Consider the following 24,007-nt stretch of genomic DNA (forward strand, 5'->3'; position numbering starts at 1 on the left):
GATAACGTTACACTCATGTCCCTCATCTGAAACGTACGTATATGGAAATGGTGACTATAAGCTACATTGTACTCATTTATTGAAATTAAATTGAACGTTCCATATATTGTAAAATTTGATATTGAAAATGGTAGATCAAACGAGGTACATGGGAGACTTGACGTTTGGAATTCTGATCTCGCTGTGATCGTCACCATTGCTTCATGACCGGAATTTTAAGGGTGAGCATTTGTTTCTGTCGATGACAGTACCAGGCTCTAGAGTTTCCTCTCTTCGACATATGGTGCCCAGTAGCCCTCCTCTTAAGGCCAAAAAACTTGAGACTGTGTACTCAACATTTAATGATTCAAAATCATGTTTCTCCTAGTGTTCGACTCCCCAGTCTCTTAAAACTCCGATTGCCTATGTTTTTGATTTTTTTGTGTTGTCCTCGTGTTTTCCTTCCTCTGTTCTCCATTCTTTATCCATTCTTTCCAAAAAGGTTGTTATTTCTGAGAAATTCTCCATTTTAAGTGGCAAATGTCACGGTGTATTGGCGATGTCTCTTTGTTGATGCTCTAGCTATGTTGCTGCTGTTAACTGTAACGTTATCTAATGTTATTACACTGTTGCCGTTATGTTCGGTTGTAAATGGGATCTTCAGTAAAGTTGAATGAGCTTGCGTATTAATTTTGAACGGTGATGAGGCCACTTTCACTGGAACTACTTCATAGCCGTACACTATTACTGTGCCTTTACTGGGAAATAATGCACAACCCTCCAGCCAATCAGAGATGAGTATTTAACCAAGCCATGGTATAAGTCACAGTAATAACGACCAATTTGACCCAACCTTCTCAGAACATTCAGCAATTTTATTTGCTAACGTTTCAACTTACTTTTGTTTTTATTCTGCGCCATGAAATTCACTAACCAACTTCTCCTCCTTCTCCTTTCACTGGTGTGGCGGACTACCAACGTTAAAGGTGCATGCCGCCACCTACTATAACCAGAGTGTGTAACATTGTGACTTTATAAAGAATACTGGACATTAAACCTGTTTAAATAAAGCCATTTGAACCTGTAATTGTTTGCCCCGTCTCTAACAGACAAGTTTGCAAAATCTAATGTTAGAGGGTTAAAATGACCTGTAAAAGAGTCTAAAATCGCCAATAGTTACAATGACTGTTGTATTTCCATAAATATCTCCTGTAGTTGTTTGAAATCGTTAAGTAGTGCTTTGTAGTAATGTAGAGTAAGAGCAGCTAACTAAAACATTTAATTTAGGAGTTGCTCACTCTCAAATGGAAATTACATTCAACTAAATTTTGCTTAGTACTTTCACTCTGGGCACTCAGCTACTTAATGCACCCCCCGAACCCCGACTGATTAACCCTCCCTCACCCCCATCTCCCATTCTCTTACTGTCCCATTCCTTCCCTATCCCACACAGCAGACCTCAACATGCAAAATTGAGATACACAAGTGCAGATACATAAATGCCTCAGAGCTTAAGTATGTCTGCTTTTTTCATATGTTCTGGTCCATACTGTACATAATAAAAGTGGAATATTCAGAATAAACATAGATGGTATAATTACGGTGCATATCAAATCAGCCACTGTTCTTTGGAAAGCAGTTGATGTTATATTGAGGTTTGAAAGCCACCTCAGGATATGTGGAATAGAGATTTTGGGAATTCCTGGTACAGTACAGTCCTTTTGCTTCTTTTAACTCTGTTCTTGCCAGACTTTTCATTGTTTTTGTTTTTTGTTCTGTGCTGTTTTTTATTCTTTCCTTTTTGTTCTTTTTTCTGTCTGCTGTCTCTGTTCCCCCAGCATGAAAGACAACACCTCTTGAGAGTAAGCATGTCTTGTATTTTTTAATTTTTTCATCCCTTGTTGTTTTTCTCCTTTACTTTCACTGGGTCTCAATTCCCGTGCTCAGTACTTCCTGTCTGATCCTCCTGAGGCACTGCCATGCTGTAGATTTTACCTTGGTACCACCTGATAGCATGCCCACAAGGGGCAGCCAGACCCATGTGGCCAACGCCGCTGTCTGAAAGTTAAACCGGTCCAGGCTGACCAAGTCATGCCTGCTCCCTTCTGCACATAATTGGGACAACTGACAGCATTTCAAGCATTGAGTGAAAATTCCCACAATTCCTCCCCAGGTGGTATCAAGGCATCTTTTTCCTTCATGCCTTGAATAGACTGCTTACTACCACAGGGCAGCCCTGCAGTTCTCAGAGTGAGATTGTGTTGTCAGATGTGTGTTTGTGCTAACAGTAAGAAGTAGAAGAGTAAGCCCTTATTGAACATTGCTATTGTTATTGCTAACATCTGCCCATTAAAAAAAGTCAAGCCTCTCAGTTAGGTCAATTGCATGCTCAACTGATTATTCCAGGGCCTAAGAGTTAATTGAACAGCTAGCTAATTGTAACCAAACAAATGGAGTGGCAGTGAATGTGAACAATTTGTTTAAGTTGCTGAAAGAAAAGAAAGTAGGCTGGGTTACATTTATATTTCACAAACACAACAACTGTACAACCGTTTTCACAGAGGACTGACAGCAAGCCTGCAAGCACCTGTAAAGTAATTTCAGGCCCATATCAGCATTAAAGCAACAGCTCAATTGATCCTTTGAATGATGATGAATAATGAATTCATTAGAAACAGCTGGATTGAAAACACCCAGGATCTTATGGCTTGAAGCTGAGGCACAGCTGATGCTGTGCAGGCTGTGGTAGGTGGTTGGAAGAGCTTCTTTCAAAATGTGAGTGCAAGTGTGTGTTTCAAGCGGAACAGAGCTTCAGATCTTTCAGGGCTTCTCACATTATGAATGCATCTCTGAAATCCCTCATCACGTTTTCCCTTACCGTAATGGGTGCACCATTACAGTGTGCCCAATCAGATTGAAAGTTGCATTTCCATGATTTTCAATTGGTGAAAAGGAAGCTAGTATGGAAAAGAAATGCACATTTCTATGTACGGGGTGCAGAGATGGATCCAGTGGTCATGGTTCACATTGTAATGACATGGGTGAAGCTGGGTTTGAGGTTTTGCTGATCAATTAACAAAGATTAAGAGCAGAACCTCTACCGTTGGCTTCTCTTGAAACCCCCTGGTAGCCCAAGGAAGCAAATTTTCAGATGTCGATTTAGCCATGGCTACAAAACAGATGCTGGAAATAGAGGATTTTTTTTGGGGGGGAACTGGGGCTGATTTTCAAACATGTTGGGTTTACACTTGAACCAGAAGGGCCAGTGTATGCACAGAGTGCCTAAGGAATATTTAAACTACGGAACTGAGGAGCGAGCAAGTTAATTAGCATTAGAAGTAGGGAAATGAAACTGTGCAGATAACAGATGTCAGAGATACTCCCAGCAATAGCAGGAGAGGAATCTCAAGTAAGGTGTATAATGTTATAGGAGACTCGGTGGATTTTTCTTAGGAAGTGGAACATGTTTAACAAATTTCCTGGACTGCTTCAAGGAACCAATGAATGTTTTCACACAACTCAAGCTAATGATACTATATATCTGAATTTTCAAAAACTGTTGATCATCTACATGAGTGAATCATCATCAAGTCTGAAATCTGCATGAATTTGTAGAGATGTGTTAAAATGGATTAAAAAATCAAATTCAATAAAATACAAAGAGTAAGAAGTGAGATTTCATCTGAGCAAAGAGTAGTGGGAGGTAGAGTTCCACTGGGTTCTGTACTGGGACCTCTGCTGTTGTTTATTTAAATAAATTACCTTGATAAGTACATTAGAAGCAAAATAGTCAAATTTCATCTTAAATTAATCTTAATATTGCGATATGTGAAGTTCTACATGTAAATAATAACAACAAGGCAGGACTATTTTATGGGAGGTACAAATTTAGAGTCCTGCAACATGAAAAACTTGGGTGTAACAGTTGACACATATGTTTGGAACTCAATGTTTTGCCAAATGCAAGTAGGATGCTTGGATGTAGCCAAAAGAATGTGTTGCCAATCAAAGGAGACTATATTAATGTTACACAATGCCCTTGTCAGACCTCATTTAGAGTACTGTGTCCAGTTGTGGGCAATGCACTATATGAATGATATAGAAGCTGTTGACAAAGGTACAGGAGAGGGCAAGACCAGTTCCAGGTTTTAAACATGTGTTATGAAAAGAGGCTTGAGACACTTAAGAAACACTTGGAGAGTCAGATGAGGTTTGTTCGAGGTTTTTAGATTTTGAAAATTTAAAAGGAGTAAATAAAGGAGATATTTTAAGATTAGTTCTGTCAGAAGAACAATAATATACAGAGGGAAATGGGTTAAAGGTAAATTCCAAACATCACAAGATAAGTGTTTTTCTTCAGTCAGGGAGCTAAATCCATGGAATTGCTTACTAGGATTCGTAGTCGAAGCAGGAATCCTTAGAGCCTTCAAAACCAGTCTTCACACTGTTCCAAATAACTTGCCTTCCTCTAAATACAGTCTCCTGTACCTAAAGTAATAGTATTCTCCTCTAAGGAAAACGACACTGATAAAATTATGATAAAATTTAATGTGTGTTAATTTAAAAGGGCATTTTGTCAGGTCTTCCGGGAGAAATTAATTTTTTGTCCATACCCAGTCTGCGTAGTGGTGTTATTAACACTGCTTACACATATTAATTAACACATATTACTGTATGTACGGTGGAACAACAAGTTTTGAACTATGGAAAGGCCTCTTTTCTGCATCCTACATGTTTTTAAGTGCTGTTGTTTCAGGCAGCCATAAATCCTGCTTACTGGCTCTCTGTAGCTTTGAGCCAGATAAGCAGAGACCATTGCCACAAAGAAGGGCATTGTGGGGAAAAACACATTTGAATGGCTGTCTCAGGTCAATGCCAGAACAGCTCCCCCTGGCTTTTGTGCCTTGGATCAACACCATACAAAGCCAGTGGATTCACACCCTGGGGCACAGTCATGTTGATATAGAAAAGGGACTTCCCCAAACTGTTGCCACAATCTTGGAAGCATAGCATTGTCCAGAATGTCTTGGTATGCTGAAACATTACAATTGCCCTTCACTGGAGATAAGGGGCCTAGCCCAAACCCTGAAAGACAGGTGTGGCCAAATACTTTTGTCCATATAATGTATATTGAGATTGAGTGTTGCAAGAAGTAGGCAGTTGATGAGGAGCAGATGAGTAGCCTTTCCCCATCTAATGACTCCAGCTGTGCCATTTACTTCCTGTTTGTGGAGTACAGATAATTCTTTACAAAGTGAATTTTGGGTAAATGTGGGTGGTAGTCATCGTGTGTCTCTTTGTGGCAGTGATGAGCTTCCATGGCACTGAATGCTCTGTGATTATAACTAAACCGCCCTCTTGTGAGTTCTGAGCCCAGCGAGACACTGCACAGACCTGTTCTGTTTGCTTATCCCATTTCTTCAGCTACCTGCTGTCAGAAGTGTGGAAGCAGGGGTCTAGAGCACCTGCTGGTGGAGGAGGCTCTGGTTGGCATGACTTACAGTTGAAAGTTACTGTGTGTGAGGTGGGGGATGGCTTTTGGCAGCTGTGGGTGGACATGGTGTGGAAAGCTTCTCACAGAACCTCTCAAGTTTCAAACATGAGCCATTATGATTGTGTCTGTGTCCCTGCTTGGCTCCTGTTAAAGGCCAAAGGGGGGAAAAAGTCATCCCGATCGCTGGAGCACCACCCAAACAGTGCACATACATGACTCCCTCTCTTCTGCAGCTGGAAAGACTGGCCAGCTGCTGCCGATAGTTTGGCTCATTGTAGAGGGGCTTCCCTGGAGGCAGATACAGGGTTTGAGTGGGGGAGGGGGGGGTGTGATTCACCTCTTTGGCATGAGTAGGGACTCTGTTTTTCTCCAGCCCCACCCTCATTCTCTCTAAGAGAGGGCACTAGAGTTCATTCACCCCATGCAGGCTAAGAAAGAGCAGAGCGAGGGGGTTTGCCTTCAGCCAGGCTGCAGTGTTTTCAACTTAAACACAAAGGCCTACACTGTGGCTCCACTCTCTAATCACACTAAATATGTTCAGCAACTTTTTCCCACTTGCTAGGGGTTGTGAGGTTCACGCCAGAGGGTGGTTGTGCTGTGTCTGTGTATACGCAAGACGTCTGCCTTCAACACGATTCAGGTTCCTAAGATGTTAAGAATGAATTGTTTTCTCATATACCTGTCGTGCACTGGCTATAAAGTGCCCAGTCCTGCCTTTCTGTTTTCTCCAGGACCACAAGAGTCCAGCTGTTCTGATTGGTTCCTCAGGTAGAGTGTAGCTGTAGTTGCACAGTGGAGTAAACAGAGAGCCCATGGGAGGCTGAGGAATGAGTAAGAGGAGGAGGACGAGGAGTGGGGCTTTCTTTCTGTAAATTGGACTGCCCCTGACTCTTATCCATGAATGTGCAACTCCCACATCTGCTTCTGGTTTGCAGCAGGCTCCTCCGACTCCGCCCCTCCCCTGACAGCTGATTGGTTATGAGAAGATGCACTTCTGAAAGAAACTTGAGCCCACCCCGCCCCTCCCTCGCTCTCGCACATGCCCACACACACGCACTCACACACTCCATCCACACCGCACTCCTCAAGAGCTGTTTTCGAAGAACTCGCGGCACCGCCGGAGCAGATGAGAGGAAGTTGCCCTGGGGCTGCACACTGGACGGCCGTGGCTCTGCAAGCACACGCTGCTGTCACTCATCGCTCGCGGTGCCTGTCTCCGCCCGCACTTACTGTTTGCCTTAAGGTTAATGTTTAATGCCCCTCACTGGAGCTGTTCATGCAACCATCATCCGGGACTGCTCACTGTTCCAAGGTCAGTGTGAGATGCAGACACTGACTCCTGGAGGAAGAGGTTCACAGGAATATCATGGCGCTACTGGGGATTGCACTACATGATCCTTTTTACTTTGTTTTTGAGCTCTTCGGTTGTGAAATGTGCTGAGATTGCATCACTTTGCATGGCTTTTGGCGGTTGCTTTATAAGTCTTTACATTAATCTTGGAGAAATTTCACAGATGGCAAAATTATTTTTATTCCATGTTGCGACAGAAGTGCGTATACAGCGCGTTCTCTTTCAAGCTGAAGATTTTTCCCCAAGGTAAAATTGTTTGACTCCTAGCATGACTTTTCTCTGCTAAGTCTTTGACTTTTTATGAAGTGCTGATCTCACTGTGCTAAGTAAGGCATATGATTTTGTGGCTTGGAACCAGGGCACTGATGTGACCCCAGGTGACTTTGGCTGAACAGGCATTAGAATTGCTCCACAGCAGCACACAGACTGCTGGATTTGTTCTACACCTGAAGATGATGGGCACTTTAAAGTGATGTTAAGTGGATAAAATAGTGGGATTGACAGTCGTCAGATATTGCTGATTGTTTCTGGCTATTCAGAGATGATTGCATGGACCACAGCCCTATTAAAAAAAGAAATCATTAATATCTGACTTAGTCCCGTCCTGGAAGGAATCGTATTGCAGCTTCTTTCCCGCTTGTTCCCCACATCTCTCATGGATCAGGTTTCTGAGGTGCATTGCTGACCTTACTGGACACGGGAGACTCCAAAAACAGGACCACCACAGCTTGTGGGAGGCCAGTACCTAGTGGAACTGAGGGGAAATTGGGGTGCAGTCACAAAAACATTTTCCCCTTCCTCTTTTCTTAACTCCTCTTGTTCCCATTTGGCAACCCGATCGGTCGCTCTTTCCACACTGCAGACACATCGAGGACCGACCAACTGAAGCAGGCACACTGCTCCGGCTGCTTTGCATTTGTCACAGCTGAAAGTCGTGCCTTGTGATCTCTCAGCGCTGCGCTTTTCCGAGCAGCGCGTTGGAGATAAACCAACTTGTTTTTTTCGCACCCAAGTTGCCGAGGGGGGCGCGCGCGCATCCGTCGCGCTGACGTTCAGTCCTTCCGTCGGCCTGCGAGACGGGACATCGCTCAAACCAGAATTCTGACCGCGCTGGAGGGAACCTCGAGGGAAGCTTCCCTCTGCTTGGAAAGTCTCAGATCTGTCAGTGCCTTCTCTCTGGCCAGCGCAGCAGGAAGCAGCTGAGTCTGGACTGCAGAAGCCCTGCGGGGAGAAAAGGAGCGATAATAATAAGAGGAGTGAGCGGACGGGGTTACTGCAGGGCAGTGGCCCCCGGCTCCCTCTGGGTGTGAGACGCTGGGATCATGTGGCAGGAATCACCAGGGTCCTGCACTCGGGCTGTTAGGAACGCCGTCCAGAGGGGGAGCGGCCCCTTGCCCCTAGCTTCTTAAACGCTGCAGGGAGGGACACCTGTGCCTCTGTAGCTGGAGATCGGCTCTTGTCTTTGGACCGTGGAATGGACCAGACTTCTCTGGCTGGCTGCGTTCGGTCGTCAGCTTACGGTGGATTGCAGGACACGTTTCTAGGGTTTACAGTCGGTCTGGGGTCGCCACAGCATGCAGTCCTTGGCTGACTCCATGGCGGACTGGGAGGCTGTCCTCGAGTTGGACGAGGCCCTGAGCAGCTGCTTACTGCAGGGCCCACCTGGAGGTGAATGGGACTGGAGCAACTGGGAAGACTGGGAATGGGAGTCTGAGGCCATCCCTGCTGTAAGTGCCAAACCGGAAAGCTTGAGAAGGTGTCATGGAGTGTACCAAGGGTGGCCCGTACCATCCACTTGTTGACACAATTAGGTGTAAGCTCCTACAAACCCCTTCAGCAACAGAAAGGCATGAATTATCTGCTTCCTGGACTGCTGTGGGGACAGACTGGTTGTGGAAAGAGTGAGAGGGGTCCGTGTCAGACGTCACCTGTCAAACCCTTTTGTTGTATCTGCTGTCTGCTACAGTGTGAGAATGCATAGGTCTGCAGCACTGTTTGCTGTGTTGCTTAGATAACTGCTGAAGATACCAAAAGTGTTCATTTAGGTTGTTTTTATTTTGACCCAGATACTTTAATGGGTGTGGAAAACTAGCTGCATACTTACTGAAATTAATTGTGAAGTGTTATAATGGTGTTTACAATTTGTAGCTCATATCTTATCTGTTCACCCACCTCATGGTTATACTCTGCTATTGAATGCCATTGCTGGGTTCATGCCATACCACACGTATTAGAGAATATTTTTTTTCATTATTGTGTTATTATTTTAGTTGAAGAAGTGTCAAATTCTGAGCAGCATAATCACATCGCACTGGGGCAAACAATAGGTTATTTTCTGGTGCAGGGAGGCTTTCTCCGAAGGGATGTCTTTGGTTACTGCATTGGCAAGCATTGTTTCCTGAAGCTGTTTTTCTTCACTAGTAACAGCTGGCAGAGACATGTATGAGAGTGCTTGCAAGGAAGCTGTGGGTCTCATTTTCATTTGTACACAAACCTCTGCCTGCTGGTCCGAGAAAAGATTTACAGTAATGACCGTGGATATAAAAAGTGGAGAATGTTTTCCCATCAAACAGGCAGAAGAATGTGGTGGTTTTTCTAGCCGTCCGCAGAGGAGTAGCCAAGTCTGTTTAGTCGCACAGATAAGTTTGACAGCTCAGGCCCCTCTGGCAGGAAATGTGTTGTATATTGAAGTGATTCAGATAGGGCGGCATCTGCAAATCCAGTTCAGTGCAGTCTGTGAAAAATCAGTGGGGAAAAAGAGGGAAGTGATAAAAGGAAGTGAATAGCTTTTTGTTTTCCACAAAAGCAACAGAAGACCCATAAAACCTGGTTTGACCACATAACTTTCAGCTCTTTTGGTTTTATGGACAGAAATTCTGGGACATGAATCTTTCTGCGTTACTGTATGTCCCTCATGATCAGGGCTTGTTAGGCATGACATTTCATCTGCTGTAGGTTTATTACAGTAATAAACTGATTTCAGAGCAAAATCTGTTATGAGACCACTGATACTGTATTCTGCATGTTTTAAAGGTATTTTACCCCACCGCAGGATTTGAAAGATCCTTGTGGGAATGTAATTAGAAGTCAGTCAGTGACCCGTTAAGATAGCTTTACCCATCTGAGTGAGCGTGCTTACTTTGATCATTATGGGATGCCAGGAGTACTCAATAGTTGTAGTCTATAAACAGTGTGTACACTCAGCTGGTACACATGATATATTGCTGAGGTAAGGCATCACCTTGACCCGTTTACCTTCGCATGGGATTCTGGGATATCGAGGGGTCACCTCCTCTGTCATTTCTCTTTTTTCCACACATACTCGGGTCTGTGAGTCTGAGTCCATTACTCCATTGTCGTAGGCCTGTGATTGTGGCCTTTTCCTTTACCCACTGCAGGCAGGTTTGTGCTTTCCTTGCACAGGGGTCATGAGGTTTACTTTCCTCTGCATCAGAGATGTTAGGCAGCTGAGCAGGGAATCCAGTCTGCCCTAATGGAAGGTGCACCATGTGGTTCAAACTAGAGCACATCAGGAATGCTGGAGGGAGAACAAACAGCCCTCTGCTATTTACAAGCGGAGGCTACAGGCGTTAGGAAAAGTGTTTTTATGTTTGTTTGTTTTATTTTTTTTTTTTTTCCTGGAGCTGGAAGGGACCTGCACCCCCAACATGGGCGCAGCATTTCACGCATTCACACGCAGCTCTTGTTAAGTCGTCCCACAGTTCCCTGCTTGTCCCTGTTTGGCCTGGGCAGCCTGTGGGAAGTTTTAACAAGCATGGAGCACATCTTGCCGTGTGGCATGGAGACTGGTGTGTGTGTGTGTGTGTGTGTGTGTGTGTGTGTGTGTGTGTGTCCTCTCTCAGCATGTGTCGTTCTCCCTCTTTCTTCCCTGCAGGTCTTGAGCCCCACTTATAAGCAGCGCAATGAAGACTTCAGGAAGCTCTTCAAACAGCTCCCTGACACGGAACGGCTTATCGTGGGTGAGGAGGCGGGGGGGGACAGAAAGACAGTGGGACAGGGGATTAGGTGATAGGGGCACAGGAAATGAGAAGTAGGAAAGATGCAGTTGAAAAAGGAGGTTACAGGGTGGCAGGGAGAGGGGTTAAATACAGGTACAAAGACAGTGGGGGACTGGGTTATAGTGGGACTGAGGGTTGTGATTCAACCGTTTTTACAAATGTACTTTTCTTTAAATAAAAGAACACAGCTCTACTCTAGTACCACAGCTTGTCCTGCACAAGTGTTTTTCCTTGGGGGGCATGGGGTTAAAGCATTGTCATCACACATTGAAATGTGTGGCTTATTGGGTTGTTAGTAGGGGTGGGGAAAAAAAATCGATTCATGATATATCGCGATTTTTTATAGCACAATACTAAATATTGATACTTCTTCCCAGAATCGATACTTTCTGTGACGTCATATGTGTAATAGTGGCGCTGCACTTCTGTATTGCTTTCACTGACAAATGTGAGCCAAGAGTGGCCGAGAATTCCACCAGGCCTGTAGAGAGCGCTTCTAAACGCTTCGGCTGCTGAATACTGTGACACGAATCAAAATAGTGCCAGAAAAATCGCAATAATCAATACTATCAAATCGCAATACTTGTAGAATCGCAATATATTGGAATCGCAATACGAATCGAATCGGCACCAAAGTATCGTGATAATATCGTATTGTGACAAAAGCATATCGTCCCAGCCCTAGTTGTTAGCCTGGTAACAATTTAGGGGCTTGAACTAAATCACTCACCCAGTAGAGTGAGAAACTGAGAAAGAAGAGGCCGCCTGGTGTATGACCAGTGCTGTTAACATCAGAACATACCCCTAAACCCCTAAAGAGAGTTCACGGAAATAAGGCGTTGTTTCAGAAACACTGAACTGGCTGTGACCTCTCAGTGACCAAAGCCACAGCAGTTATTGCCGGTAAGGAAGATTGGGAGAACTTGAGGTCAGGGAGCTTCTGGGTAATGACCTTTAACCTCTGCTGGCAGATTACTCCTGCGCCCTGCAAAGGGACATCCTCCTGCAGGGACGGCTCTACCTCTCCGAAAACTGGATCTGTTTCTATAGCAACATCTTCCGATGGGAAACGCTGGTAAGAGCTTGGATTTCAAAAGCTTTTTCCTCTCTTCCTCTGGCCTCCCTAGTGGCTTTGTGTTGCTCTGTTGTGTCACAATATCTTCAGCCCTCATCCCTGTGCAACTTATGCTGTCAAGTGGCTTCCTTATAGGGGCATTTCCCATATAGAATATACTGTGGTGCATGAAAAGATGAAATGTGTTTTTAATTACAATTCATTTAGCTTAAAGGTGCACATACCAGATTTATGACAATCCCAGATGACATTGCACTTGTGGGAACCACTCCACACCATGTGGGAACGGCTGCATCTGATTGGTTGGCTGTCTGCGTTCCGTGTGTCACTCCTTGTCTGTGTGTGCAGCTGACGGTGCGGCTGAAGGACATCTGCTCGATGACGAAAGAGAAGACCGCACGCCTCATCCCCAATGCTATCCAAGTTTGCACTGACACTGAAAAGGTGAGGGCCTCCACTCAGCTCCATGGGAACGTGACCTCAGTGACAGCACAGACATACTCACAGGAGTAACTGGACTATGATGCTACTGTACATTTGTGCATGTGTGTTTACTCCACTGAGCTGGACTTAAATGGCCAGCTTAAGTATGTACTACAGTGGAGCTGGACCATAATTACATGTTTAAGTAAGTACAACAATAGGACTGGTCTGTAATTACCAGTAAAGCCTGGTGGCATCTCAAGCTTTTGCAGTGTATTAGCTTAGTTGTGAATGGGTTGCGATGATACAGGCCTGCGCTGTTTAAGGTTGCACAGTCTACTTTTAATGTTTTGTGTTAATAGTTCAAGGTTGTATTCCTTTTGACAGAACTTAAACCCATTGCCACAATGGCACTACATTTCAAGGATAACGCTAACATTTCAGTAGCGGTGCAGCTAATTGCCTAACTTGTTGAATGCACTTTAGTAAGTCGCTCTGTGTAAGAACGCCTGTCAAATGACTAAATGTAAATGTAAGTTATAGTCCAGCAGCAGAGGTGGACACCGCGGCTTTAGAAAGTAAAAGTCCTGCCACGTATTTGTTCCACCCACGCACTACACCAGCTGAATTTAATAAGCACGACTCTTCAGCTAGGTAGAGGTGCTAATTAGTGAAATCACCTTGTTTAGTGAATGGCTAGAACAAATACATGGTAGGACTTTTACTTTCTAAAGCCAGGGTGTCCACCTCTGTCCAGCAGAAGTATGTGTTCTGGTGCACCTGGACCATGACCTCTGTCACCCCTCCCACAGCACTTTTTTACCTCGTTCGGGGCCCGGGACAGGACGTACATGATGATGTTCAGACTGTGGCAGAACGCACTGCTCGACAAGGTGAGACTCAGGCCAGACCTGGCATCACACTCCTATTAGTGCTGTCAGTCAGAAATGTGGGTGGGGAATCAATTTTTCCAGGATTAGGTGTGTGTGTGTGTGTGTGTGTGTGTGTGTGTGTGATTGTGTTCCTAAGTGAGATTTGAATAGCTGCAAAGCTCTTCATAATGGCGGGTAACATTGGGAGGTATGGAGCGTGTCTGGAGCTTGTCATGTTCTTTAATGTTAGATGCTGAAAATCTCTCCATTGCCTTTCTGTCTCCAAAGCCTTTGTGTCCCAAAGAGCTGTGGCACTTCGTTCATCAGTGCTATGGGAGCGAGCTGGGCCTGACGAGTGACGACGAGGACTATGTGCAGCCGGACGATGACTTTAACACCATGGGGTGAGTGTCACCTCCCCATCCACAAACACCAACATACACCGTGGCCTGATTTGCACTACGTAATATAGCTGTTTCCCTTCACTGCCTCATTCCATTAAAGGATTGTTAGACCGTCTCTTAGCTATGGTATGTGACCTCTTGTAATTTTGCTGAAGGAACTAAACAAACGTAATCGTCTAAAGGTTTTATCCATTTTTTTTCCTGTTTACCTTTAATGCAGTCTCTGTGGTAGAATTAGGCCATTTGATTTTATCATGTCCGCTCTAAAGGTTATGTAACGCCTCATAATCTCTGTGAGACCACCTGTCGAAAATGGTTATTGCTGCCCACGTCTGCTCTTTGTCGTCAGCATCACTGTCGTCATGGGAAAAGTGGTACCCAAAAACAGCTACACTGTGTATCTGGTGTCTAGACGTAGCTGTTCCATCATGCTCTGCTGCAGGGTGAGCCAGCCCTGGGGCGAGACTGGAGGCCCAGCCACATCATTCTTGGGTTTAATTTGTGAATATTGTAATTATCATGTTCTGTGTCCATTACCAGCACCAGGTACAGTAGCTCAGATAACTTTAGGACAGGCTGATGAGCTGGGCCATCAACCCTGAGTGGATTTGTATTCTAACAAGCAAGAAGTTAAACCAAGATGAGTAATTATGTAGCACTGAGGAAATCATGTGGCTGACAGCAGGGGGCGATGTGGAAGACGCTATTGGCTGTGTTCATATGTAAATATTTTTTAGGCCAGTTGAAATTGTTCTTGGTGTGGAAAAGTAGTAGAACTGACCATGGAGCTCCTAAGACCTGCCAGGGTACCTGCATGGCACCTATATGTCATATTATGGACTGCCCCCCTCACCTGATAACCCTGAGCTCCCTGTCTATCACCCCTCCCTCTGCTGCAGGTACTGTGAGGAGATCCCAGCCGAGGAGAATGAGGTGAACGACAGCTCCTCCAAGAGCAGCACGGAGGCCAAGCCTGACGTCAGCCCACAGCTGCCCAAGAAGTCCCTCACCCACAGCACGCTCACCTCCACCGGCAGCAGCGAGACGCCCATCTCTGTGAGTCACCCGAGGACGGCGCCACCTGCAGGCTGGGGGAGGGAGTGTGCCCATCTGTCAGCGATAGCAACACTCAATCCTGCCTGCACTCACTCGATTCAGCCAGCCATCACTTTAATTAAACCACATTGAACCACTCACACTTAATTGAACTCCCTCCACTTCTGACATTGTAATTTATGTATTCATAGACGCAAGAGCCGTGGGGACTAGGATTAGGTACCTCTGGTGCAAACACCGCATGGAAAAAGGGGGCCGCAGCTCACTGCAGCCACACCTGTCAAACTAACCTTCCCCTGCCATAATCACCATGGCAGCAAGGCTGTCTGACGTGTGTACGGAATTCCTTCCTATGGAAGGGCAGGAATGCGCGTAGACCCTGTGAACACAGAGTGAATAATGGCTACAGCACATGTCAAAACTAATCCCTGAGAGTGCAGTAAGGAGACATGGGGTCATGAAGAGGGCATCTGACAGGGAGGGGGTGGAACAGCAGTGTGATCGTTTGGGGTCAAGAGTCATATAGGGCATTTCATGCTTTAGGTGTACCCAGAATGCCCTCTGATGGTACAAGTATGAAAAAGACATCCATTCCGTGAATGTTTGTCTTTGAGAAGACAAAGGGTTTGCTTGGATCCACTAGGTAATAATAGATGTGGACTCGTGTGTTCAACGCATCCACTTTCTTGGATTCATTTTCAAATACGTATTAACATTCTTCCAAGTTAAAGTTCCAATGCATTTCAAGTTCCAATGCAGGTATGCATGTTAAGTGATATCTGTGACAGAGAAACAGAGAAACAACACACATGTCTTTTAATTGGTTCCAGAAATCCTCCCTGCCTAGTCCAGCAAACAGCCTAGATAGATGCCCTGTTCTGATTGGTTCATGTGTGGCCCCGCCCCCTCTGTAGTTTGACCTGCCCCCGGAGGAGTACACAGACTGCCTTCCAGACGGTGACCTCCTGACCATTCCACTGCCCGAAGACAAGAGCAGCGAGCCCATGGGGCCCGTGCCCTCGCCCTCGCTAGACTTCAACGATAACGAGGATATCCCCACTGAGCTGAGTGACTCCTCAGAGACTCACGATGAAGGTACTAGGCTTACCATGCACTTACTATAACAGCACAGCGCCCTCTGCTGGCCTCCCTCCCAACACATGTTTCTGATAGACAGACAAAGCAACGTCACAGACCCTACCCTAAACAACCCTATGGGTGGTTCTATAAGAGATAGAAAAATAGGGATTTTGGTTGAACATACCAAGCATTTTCAAAATAATCCAAGGAGGAGCCAGCACTTTCTGTATTGTTCATTACAATAATATTTATATAATGTAGTATTTTCCCAAATATTCATCGACATTCATCTTTTTTACTGGATTTTTAAACATTGATTTGAAATACCAAATAAATGTATATGCAACATGATTCTAATATTTTCTATAAACTACTGATGTGCAGGTTGTAATATAATACAATATTGTACTGTTGTACTACTATGAGTAATAATAGATTACAGTATACTTTTACAAAGAGCAGGCTAAGGTGCTAGCTGGAATAGCACTAAGTTGCCTGCTTTAGCACACTTGCCTTGCACCATAAGCCAACACCAGAGGGTGGTGTGTGTGCGTGTGTGTGTTTCCAGCAGGGGAAGTGCAGGCCTTCCACGAGGACCTGAACGGGCGGCAGTACATCAACGAAGTGTACAAGTTCAGCGTGGATAAGCTGTACACCATCCTCTTCACTGAGTCGCAGTTTATGAGCGACTTCATGGAGCAGCGCAGGTTCTCAGGTGACTGTCAGGTGTACAGGGCAGAGCCAGGGCACAGGGGACAGGACTAACCACAGTGCTGGAGTCCCTAATGGGGGAGGAATGTGTCATTGGTAAGCTGCCTTAAATATAGGCATCTATTATGCAAATTTGCGATGTCATAATGGAGTGAATTCCATCCCCATGGTGAGGGCCCTTGAATTGCCCTTAGTTGTGATGGATGAGCATGCTCTCTTATCTAACCCCGCCTCCTCTGTGCAGATGTGGTGTACCACCCCTGGAAGAAGGAGGAGGAGGGAAACCAGACGCGCGAAATCATGTACACCATCTCCCTGTCCAACCCGCTGGCCCCCAAGACCGCCACTGTCACCGAGATACAGGTTAGATGGCGATATAGGTTAGATGACACTGCCTCTCCCTTCCCACAGGGAACCCAACATTGATCTCCTGCGTGTTACTGTCAGGCTGTCACAGGAACTTGAAGGTGAAAGTTTTATGCACAGCATTTAAAGCTTCTGCTCTGTGAATGGCTGATTTAGGTATCACTCAGGTGATGCAGTGTTTAGCAAGCATGTCACTGCTGACAGAATCCAATTTAGTAATGATCCCATTCCTGTTCACAGAAATATTGACCCAGCTATGTGCTTTTATCTTTTGCACAGATAGGATATCCCCTTATATTGCCACCCTGAATAAAATGTCTGCTAAGCACAGTCTTTCTTAAGAACCATGCTGGGTTGGTGTATATGTGCTATACATGCTGTATATGTCATACGTGTTTGCATTGCTCTCTCTGACCTCAGAAACTGTACAAGGCTAGCCAGGAGAGCGAGTGCTACATCATCGATGCTGAGGTCATCACTCACGATGTTCCCTACCACGACTACTTCTACACGCTCAACCGCTACATGCTGACGCGCGTGGCCAAGAACAAGTGCCGTCTGAGGTGAGGGGGGCCCACCTGTAACTTGTCATGTAACAGTGTCTCAAGCTAATTTACCTTTAACAACCATGCTGAATACAACCGTAAGGCTTATGACAAAACTGATAGATAAACATGACAGGTCAACAGGTACACATATCCATCAGCACAGCGTTGACCTTGTGTAATATGAAACAGGAACTGAATATGGAAAGTCACAATTTCAGTTTCTGCTGTGGCTCATTCCTGTCACTCACTGAAGGGAAATGTGACACTGTGTATCCCCCCCATGCCACAGGGTATCAACGGAGCTTCGTTACCGCAAGCAGCCATGGGGGTTAGTCAAAGGCTTCATTGAGAAGAACTTCTGGAGTGGCCTGGACGAGAACTTCCGGCATCTTGGTGAGACGAGGAGAGAATGTTTCTCCTTTTATATCTTGCGATTCACAAAGGTCTCTTTACCAAAACGCACCTTTAGTTTGGGTGGCCTTGAAAAGTTTATAAAAGTAAATAGACTGTCCTTAGTTTCAAAGCAGAAAAGGCAGCAGGAACTGTAAGTTCAGACAGGAGCACACGAAAGACATTAAGCTTTATTTAATAGTGCAGTGAACACAGGTGAAGGCAAAATCTCTATCGTTAAAGAATCTAAAAAGAATTGGATTCCACTAGAGAGACATATTCAACGTAAGATTCTGTCTGCAGGAAGCAGCCATCTGCGAGAGTTCTGACTGCGGAATCTCAGCACCTTGTGGCTTGTGATGTCATTGTTAACCCCTCTTGTTCCTCAGAGGTGGAGCTGTCAAAGATGGAGGAGGTGCTGATGGAGCCCCACAGGCAGTCTCCCAAAGCCAAGGCCATGAAGACGTCGACAGTACGGCGCAGGAAGCGGCCACTGGTGCACCTCCGTGCCCAGCACCTAGAGGAGGCCCTCAGCCCCGTTACTACGCCCACCGACGACGAGGTCATCCACCGCATCAAACACGTGGCAGGTGCGAGACCACGCTCACGGGGCAGGGCCAACACGTGGACATGGAGAACCCCATTAAAACATGGCCTTGTGTTTTCATGCAAAATTATTTATGAAGTATTTAAAGGATGTTATCAGCCAGTGTGTAATTAACTTTCAGCATTATAATTGTAATATTACACAGTATTGTACATTAAAGGGTACAGGACAGGTTAATGATAAAACAGTGATGTTTGCCTGAAGGTAGCAATCATATGTATATCAGCCTTGTACTGTATGGGTCAGGTCACAAATTTCGTGTCTCTGAAAGAGCATTTATTTTTGGTCTCCGTTTTCCTGAAAAAAGCAATGCTTATTTCATAGTTGAAAGCCAGGGAAAAGCTGGACCTACCAAGCACACATTACATAAGTGTATTAGTTAGCATATGCCTATATTAGGGACTTGTATAAATGTGAAAGTTACATACCGTTCCAGGGTATGTCAGCAAGATGAACTTAGGGTGTGAACCAACAACCTCCTGGGGACAAATTCACAAAGCATTGCACATATCTACCCAAACACCAATAAATTACTTTTACAGGGCCACCTGAAACTTTCCCAGAATATAGTAACAGGGTAACAACCTAGATTACCTTTGGTATGTTCTGTTCATTGTTGTCATATATATATATATATATATATATATATATATATATAGAGTGTATTTTTTCTGTATTTATGTGTTGCTTCCCTTCTGATCCCTCCATAAGGTTCAACTCAAACGAGACACGTCCCAGAGCAAGTCCCTGGTGGAATTGCGCTCTACAGCGTGTCCAAGCTCCTGCTCATCGTCAGCTTCGTGTGAGTACCACTAGGGGTCGCTGTCCCAATGTGAGTGTGACATTACAGGAGTGCTGTGATTATGTTAAACTAACAGGGATTGTGAATTTGTTGTACAGAAGCCAGTCACTTTGATCATTATTGTCACCATCAGTCACCATGTTTTTTCAGATTGTTTCTGTCATATGTTTTTGTTGGTTTCTTCCAAGCAAGTGCAGTTTGTTTGTAACAGATCACATGTAATGCACAAGCATATTTTGTCCTTGTATTTGTATGTGTTATGAATGTAATTTCTCTCTCCTTTTCCTCCATTGCCTTCCATAGGATTTGTCTAAGGTACACCATTTTATAACTGTTAAAAGCCAAACATATGAAATCTGGTTGGCTATGCTGTTTTCTCTGTGGAGCACAGTTGTCGAGTTCTCCATCACCGTTAAGGACAGTAGCAGGGAGGGATTTAAGGTGGTGTGACTGATTTGTCCTCTCGGTTGGTGGTGCTTGGTCACTGACCCCTGGATCATATTGCTTCCTCTCGCAGCCTGGTCCTGCTGGTGTTCCTGAACATGATGCTGTTTTACAAGCTGTGGATGCTGGAGTACACCACCCAGAGCCTCACCACCTGGCAGGGCCTGCGACTCCACGAGAGGTGCGCCCCCGACTCCCACAGTGCCACGCTCCTTGCACACTGCTGACGTTTGCAGCACAGCACACCTCACACGCTAGCGTGTAGTGTACCGATCATATGCTGCAGTACTGTAAAGTATGGCACTTAACAAACACCATACTTCTCAATACTGTAGCAGACTGTATACACATACAGTACAGTTATGGACAATGAACATTTTTACAGTGGTGCTTTCTTCATGTAAGGGGGTTGAGGAAAGGATGTCAGACTTTCCTTCACTGCCCTGTCGATTGTACTAATATTCTCCCCCGCTTTAAATTAGGTTCTGCTGAAGTTTTCATCTTTTTTAAGACAGGTAGTTTTTTTCCTTGCGAGTGTTGCCTTAGTCTTGCTCTTGGGGGTTCAGGCCCAAGATCTCTATAAAGCTGCCTTTTGACGATGTCCTTTATGAAAAAGCACCTCAGGAATATGACAGTGGCTCTAAATTGAATTGAATTGAATTGAATGATAGTATTGAAACACATGAATATAACCCAGGTGCCACCAACAGCTCCTACACATCTGTTGTCTTTCATGATGGCCGTTCCTTTTGTAACACTTGGGCAGGAGTGTGTTTGACAGAGAGGCGGGTGTGTGTGTGTGTCACGTGTGTTCCAGTAAACTGCCGCAGACGCAGCTGGAGTGGGCCCAGCTCCTGGAATCCCAGCAGCGTTACCATGACGCCGAGCTGCAGAAGTGGAGGGAGATCATCAAATCTTCAGTCCTGCTGCTAGATCAGGTAAAAAGCCAAACGCTGAAACACAGCCGGGTCTGACTCTAAAACAAAACAACAGGCAGTCTAGAATCTGACTAATTAACCTTCATTTGTGCGTCACAAGAAAGTGGCCCTAAACTGTCAAATCTGTTTGATTTTGTTTGACTTTTCATGTTATGAATTTACAAATGGTGCTTGCGTTTGGCATAATCTTGCATTGAAAAACTGTACTTATTTGATTGAACAGCCTTATTTGCTTTTGCCCATTTTTAGAAGTTAAGCACAGAGAGAACTTCTGTTCTTCTCTTACTTGTATGTCAGTGCACTGTGCTCAGTACACCCTAGCCAGTGTATAAGCTCTGCTTCTGTAAGTGAAGGCACTATCTCATCTGAAATCGTCTCTCTGCCTCCGCAGATGAAGGACTCTCTATTGAACCTTCAGAAGGGCATCAGCCTGAGGGACTACAGTTCAGAGGCCGAGGAAAAAAGGAGTGGTTATCACTGACGAACAATCCACAGGCGAAGGAGAATCCACAGGAGAGGGGGAGCTGTGCAATATGGAACCGAACACAATTAAATGTGGGAAAGGGCGAGAGGGCACCTGAGCCGGAGCACCAGGACAGAGGGATTCGAATGCTTCTCTCGCCACCCCACGTCGATAATCAGCCCTCACTCCTGACCTCTGACAGGAAGTGGCCCCGCCACCGACAGGAAGTGGGGTGCCACCAGCACCGAGGCATAACTGGAGAACGGCAGCGTCGCTTGCCTCGGCCTACACTCCTTTTTTAATTCCTTTTTTTCTTTGTCTTTTCTTTGTCGTACTGTAAGCTGTTACCGCATACAGGAATGGGGGGCGGGAGGGTGGGGGTAGTATTACAGTAGCATGCGATTCTATCTTCACCTTAAACTCTTTTCAGTGAGGATCTGTAGTTTGAATCCTGCTCTGTCTGCATCTGAGAAGAACAAAAGGAAAAAAAAACAATAGGACTAGGCAGAGGGTTTCTTTTAGTTCCCCAGACTTTCAGGACTCCCTCCACTGTTCCAAAAGGATCAACTAGAGTTCAGGGCTGCAGTATCCCTTTTTTAATCATCAAATGTGGGACCAGGTAAATTACAGTGTATACACATGTATACACATACTGTAAGTATTTTATGTTTTATTTTTCAATGGAAAATAACTTTGTCAGGATTTTAGTTTTTACCAGGTTTCCATGGAGAGTCAGGGCTGGTTTCCCTGACGGTGATGTGCCATGGTGTTTATATATTTATGACATACAGTTAGGGATTCTTATCACATGCTGTGGAGTTACTCCACATCAAGTATCACAGGAAGGTGAGCAACCTCTTTGCAACTACAATTGTCAAAGTCTCTGACAGCTGAGGTCAAGAGCGTTCAGAAACAAATGAATAAAGCATGCCGCTCGGTGCAGTTTCGTGCTTTTTTACCCAGACTTTTCACCTTGAGCACTCACGACTCACAAGTTAAAAGGGTCTCATTTCCGCCCGCCCTAGTGAATTGGCATTGTTGGAAAGTGCAATTGACACGCCATCGTCAATACTCAGCAGCAATCATGCAACAAACGTGTCAACAGAACCACTAGCTCCTGTTGTCTCTGTCTTTGCCATGTCCTTGAATCATAGCTTTGGAACATGGAGATATTTATTTGCACCAAGCGTTGAAAAGGCGATATGTTGCTTCTCAGATTTTCTTGTGAATTTCCTCCTTTAAAGTATAATTCCACACGGATGCAGTTTCTAGATCTGTGTACAATGAAATAAAGAATGCTAACACTTTCAAAGGGGCAATCTATTAATTTATGTATTTATTGTAATGGGTCAATGATTGCTGCCAACTTCTGGGGGTGGCCCTCTTTAACTGTATTTTGGAACTGCAGTTTGGAAACAACAATCTGAAACGTCTTTGTTGCATTAATATTCCCCATGAACTTAGAGTAATATAACCCCCCAGTTTTTTTGAATAAGCTCAAGTTGTGGTTTGCCCTTTAAAACAGAATGTACTCAGCATAGGGTCCCACATGGCACCGTGTTAGGTCCCATTAAATTTGTGTGAATGGCTGATAATGTATCGCGACTTTCATTTGGAAACATCCAAGGGCATTGCATCAGTATTAATTTCTCGTCAATGAAAAAGAGATTGTTTTGGATAGGATATTATTCATTGGTGGAGAGAAATGTGTGTTTTTAGACTGAGGCCAGTGTGTGACTGCTCTGCCATGAAGGAGCCAGCTGGCTGAAGTCGCTGCTCGGAGCAGAGAACCTGTCAACTACCAAATATCCAATCGGAGATCGTTGCAACTGTTAACAGCAGAAAGAAAATCGTGACAATTGAGATATCAGATCCTTGTTACTTGAAAAAGGGATACTGCAGCTGAACTAGTTGGGTGTCCTGTGTAATTATGTGTTTGATTACTAAACTGTGAATAATGCTCTTGAAAATGCTTGAAGATGGAAAAGAATATCTAAATTATATATTATATGTGTATACTTACTGTATATACATATACATATATATAAATGACTATGATGCAGATATTTATTGTTAATTTATGTAAATAGAAAATTTTAACAGAGCTCTAGGCAGTGTGAAGAACTTCTAGGGAAAAAGAGAAGTATTTTACATTTAACTCTGGGAACGTCACCCAGACATTTCTGTGATGTGTTGAGGGTGACGTGCCTACCATTTAGCATCTGCTTGTGTCCCATCTGCTCACAGTCACCGCACGTAGACTAACACAGCATTGCTGCCTTTTTTTTTTTGCGCACACACATGGACATAGCCTTGCATTCTACACCCCGGGTACCATTTGCAACTTGCTCCTGAGGACCAGTGGTGTCACCAGCAGAACCCCCCCACCCCCCACTAATGGCTCTCCAGCCATTATTGTGCATGGCATTATGGGACTCTTAAAAACTACCTAACATCAACAGCGAAGTCCCAGAATGCTGTTGGTACATTCCAGGACTTCATCCCAGCCTTTTCCGTGCACTCGTCCTTTCCTTTCTTCCTTTCTTTGATTCCGTTTGACGTGGTGCTCACAGATTCAGACCGCTCAGACATTTGGTTGAGACAGTCGTCCCCGCCTGGTAGAAGCACTGAGCAGTAACCTGAGCATTATAGCGTAGCAAGGGCTTGCTTTCGAGGGGAATCAGTCCACACAGGCTTTGTACTGAGTCATTGTTCTGGCTCCTGCAGAGAGCTAACCTGCTGTCGTGCAAATTCTAAAAATCGAATGTGAAAAGTGCTTTGCTGTGCGCTGAAGGTCTCTTCACTTTGTGTTGTGTCTGCTCACAACATGTGGTTATACGTGAGCAGAAGCAAAAGGAACCAAAAGATGTTAAGCTAGCTTGCTCCTTTTTGAAAGGGTGATTTAGAGTGCAAACACAAACTGCATATAAATGAACTCACTGTAAGCTAGAAGGTATTAGTTGCACCACTGATAAAGTCTTAATA

At 44.8% G+C, this 24,007-nt stretch overlaps 1 protein-coding gene across 8 annotated transcripts in view; it reads left to right on the plus strand.

Moving 5' to 3' along the window:
* The window catches only part of LOC118783270 (protein Aster-B-like), a 91,235-nt gene extending 69,925 nt beyond the window's left edge, over positions 1–21,310 (plus strand). For 5 of the 8 annotated variants that reach the window (XM_036537043.1, XM_036537047.1, XM_036537050.1 and 2 more), the window contains 18 exons: positions 1,818–1,841; positions 10,720–10,804; positions 11,815–11,918; positions 12,267–12,362; positions 13,154–13,234; positions 13,502–13,617; positions 14,517–14,673; positions 15,588–15,768; positions 16,322–16,468; positions 16,709–16,827; positions 17,251–17,393; positions 17,668–17,771; positions 18,158–18,358; positions 19,087–19,177; positions 19,481–19,492; positions 19,695–19,802; positions 20,439–20,559; positions 20,951–21,310. In XM_036537043.1, the coding sequence (XP_036392936.1) occupies positions 1,818–1,841; positions 10,720–10,804; positions 11,815–11,918; positions 12,267–12,362; positions 13,154–13,234; positions 13,502–13,617; positions 14,517–14,673; positions 15,588–15,768; positions 16,322–16,468; positions 16,709–16,827; positions 17,251–17,393; positions 17,668–17,771; positions 18,158–18,358; positions 19,087–19,177; positions 19,481–19,492; positions 19,695–19,802; positions 20,439–20,559; positions 20,951–21,040 (1,980 nt within the window). In that variant the 3' untranslated portion in view covers positions 21,041–21,310. The remainder of the gene's footprint in view (positions 1–1,817; positions 1,842–10,719; positions 10,805–11,814; positions 11,919–12,266; positions 12,363–13,153; positions 13,235–13,501; positions 13,618–14,516; positions 14,674–15,587; positions 15,769–16,321; positions 16,469–16,708; positions 16,828–17,250; positions 17,394–17,667; positions 17,772–18,157; positions 18,359–19,086; positions 19,178–19,480; positions 19,493–19,694; positions 19,803–20,438; positions 20,560–20,950) is intronic. The other 3 variants (XM_036537045.1, XM_036537046.1, XM_036537051.1) reach the window with 3 other exon arrangements.
* Positions 21,311–24,007: the final 2,697 nt, after the last annotated feature.

The sequence above is a fragment of the Megalops cyprinoides genome, chromosome 9, assembly GCF_013368585.1.
Source record: "Megalops cyprinoides isolate fMegCyp1 chromosome 9, fMegCyp1.pri, whole genome shotgun sequence".
NCBI classification, from domain to species: domain Eukaryota; kingdom Metazoa; phylum Chordata; class Actinopteri; order Elopiformes; family Megalopidae; genus Megalops; species Megalops cyprinoides.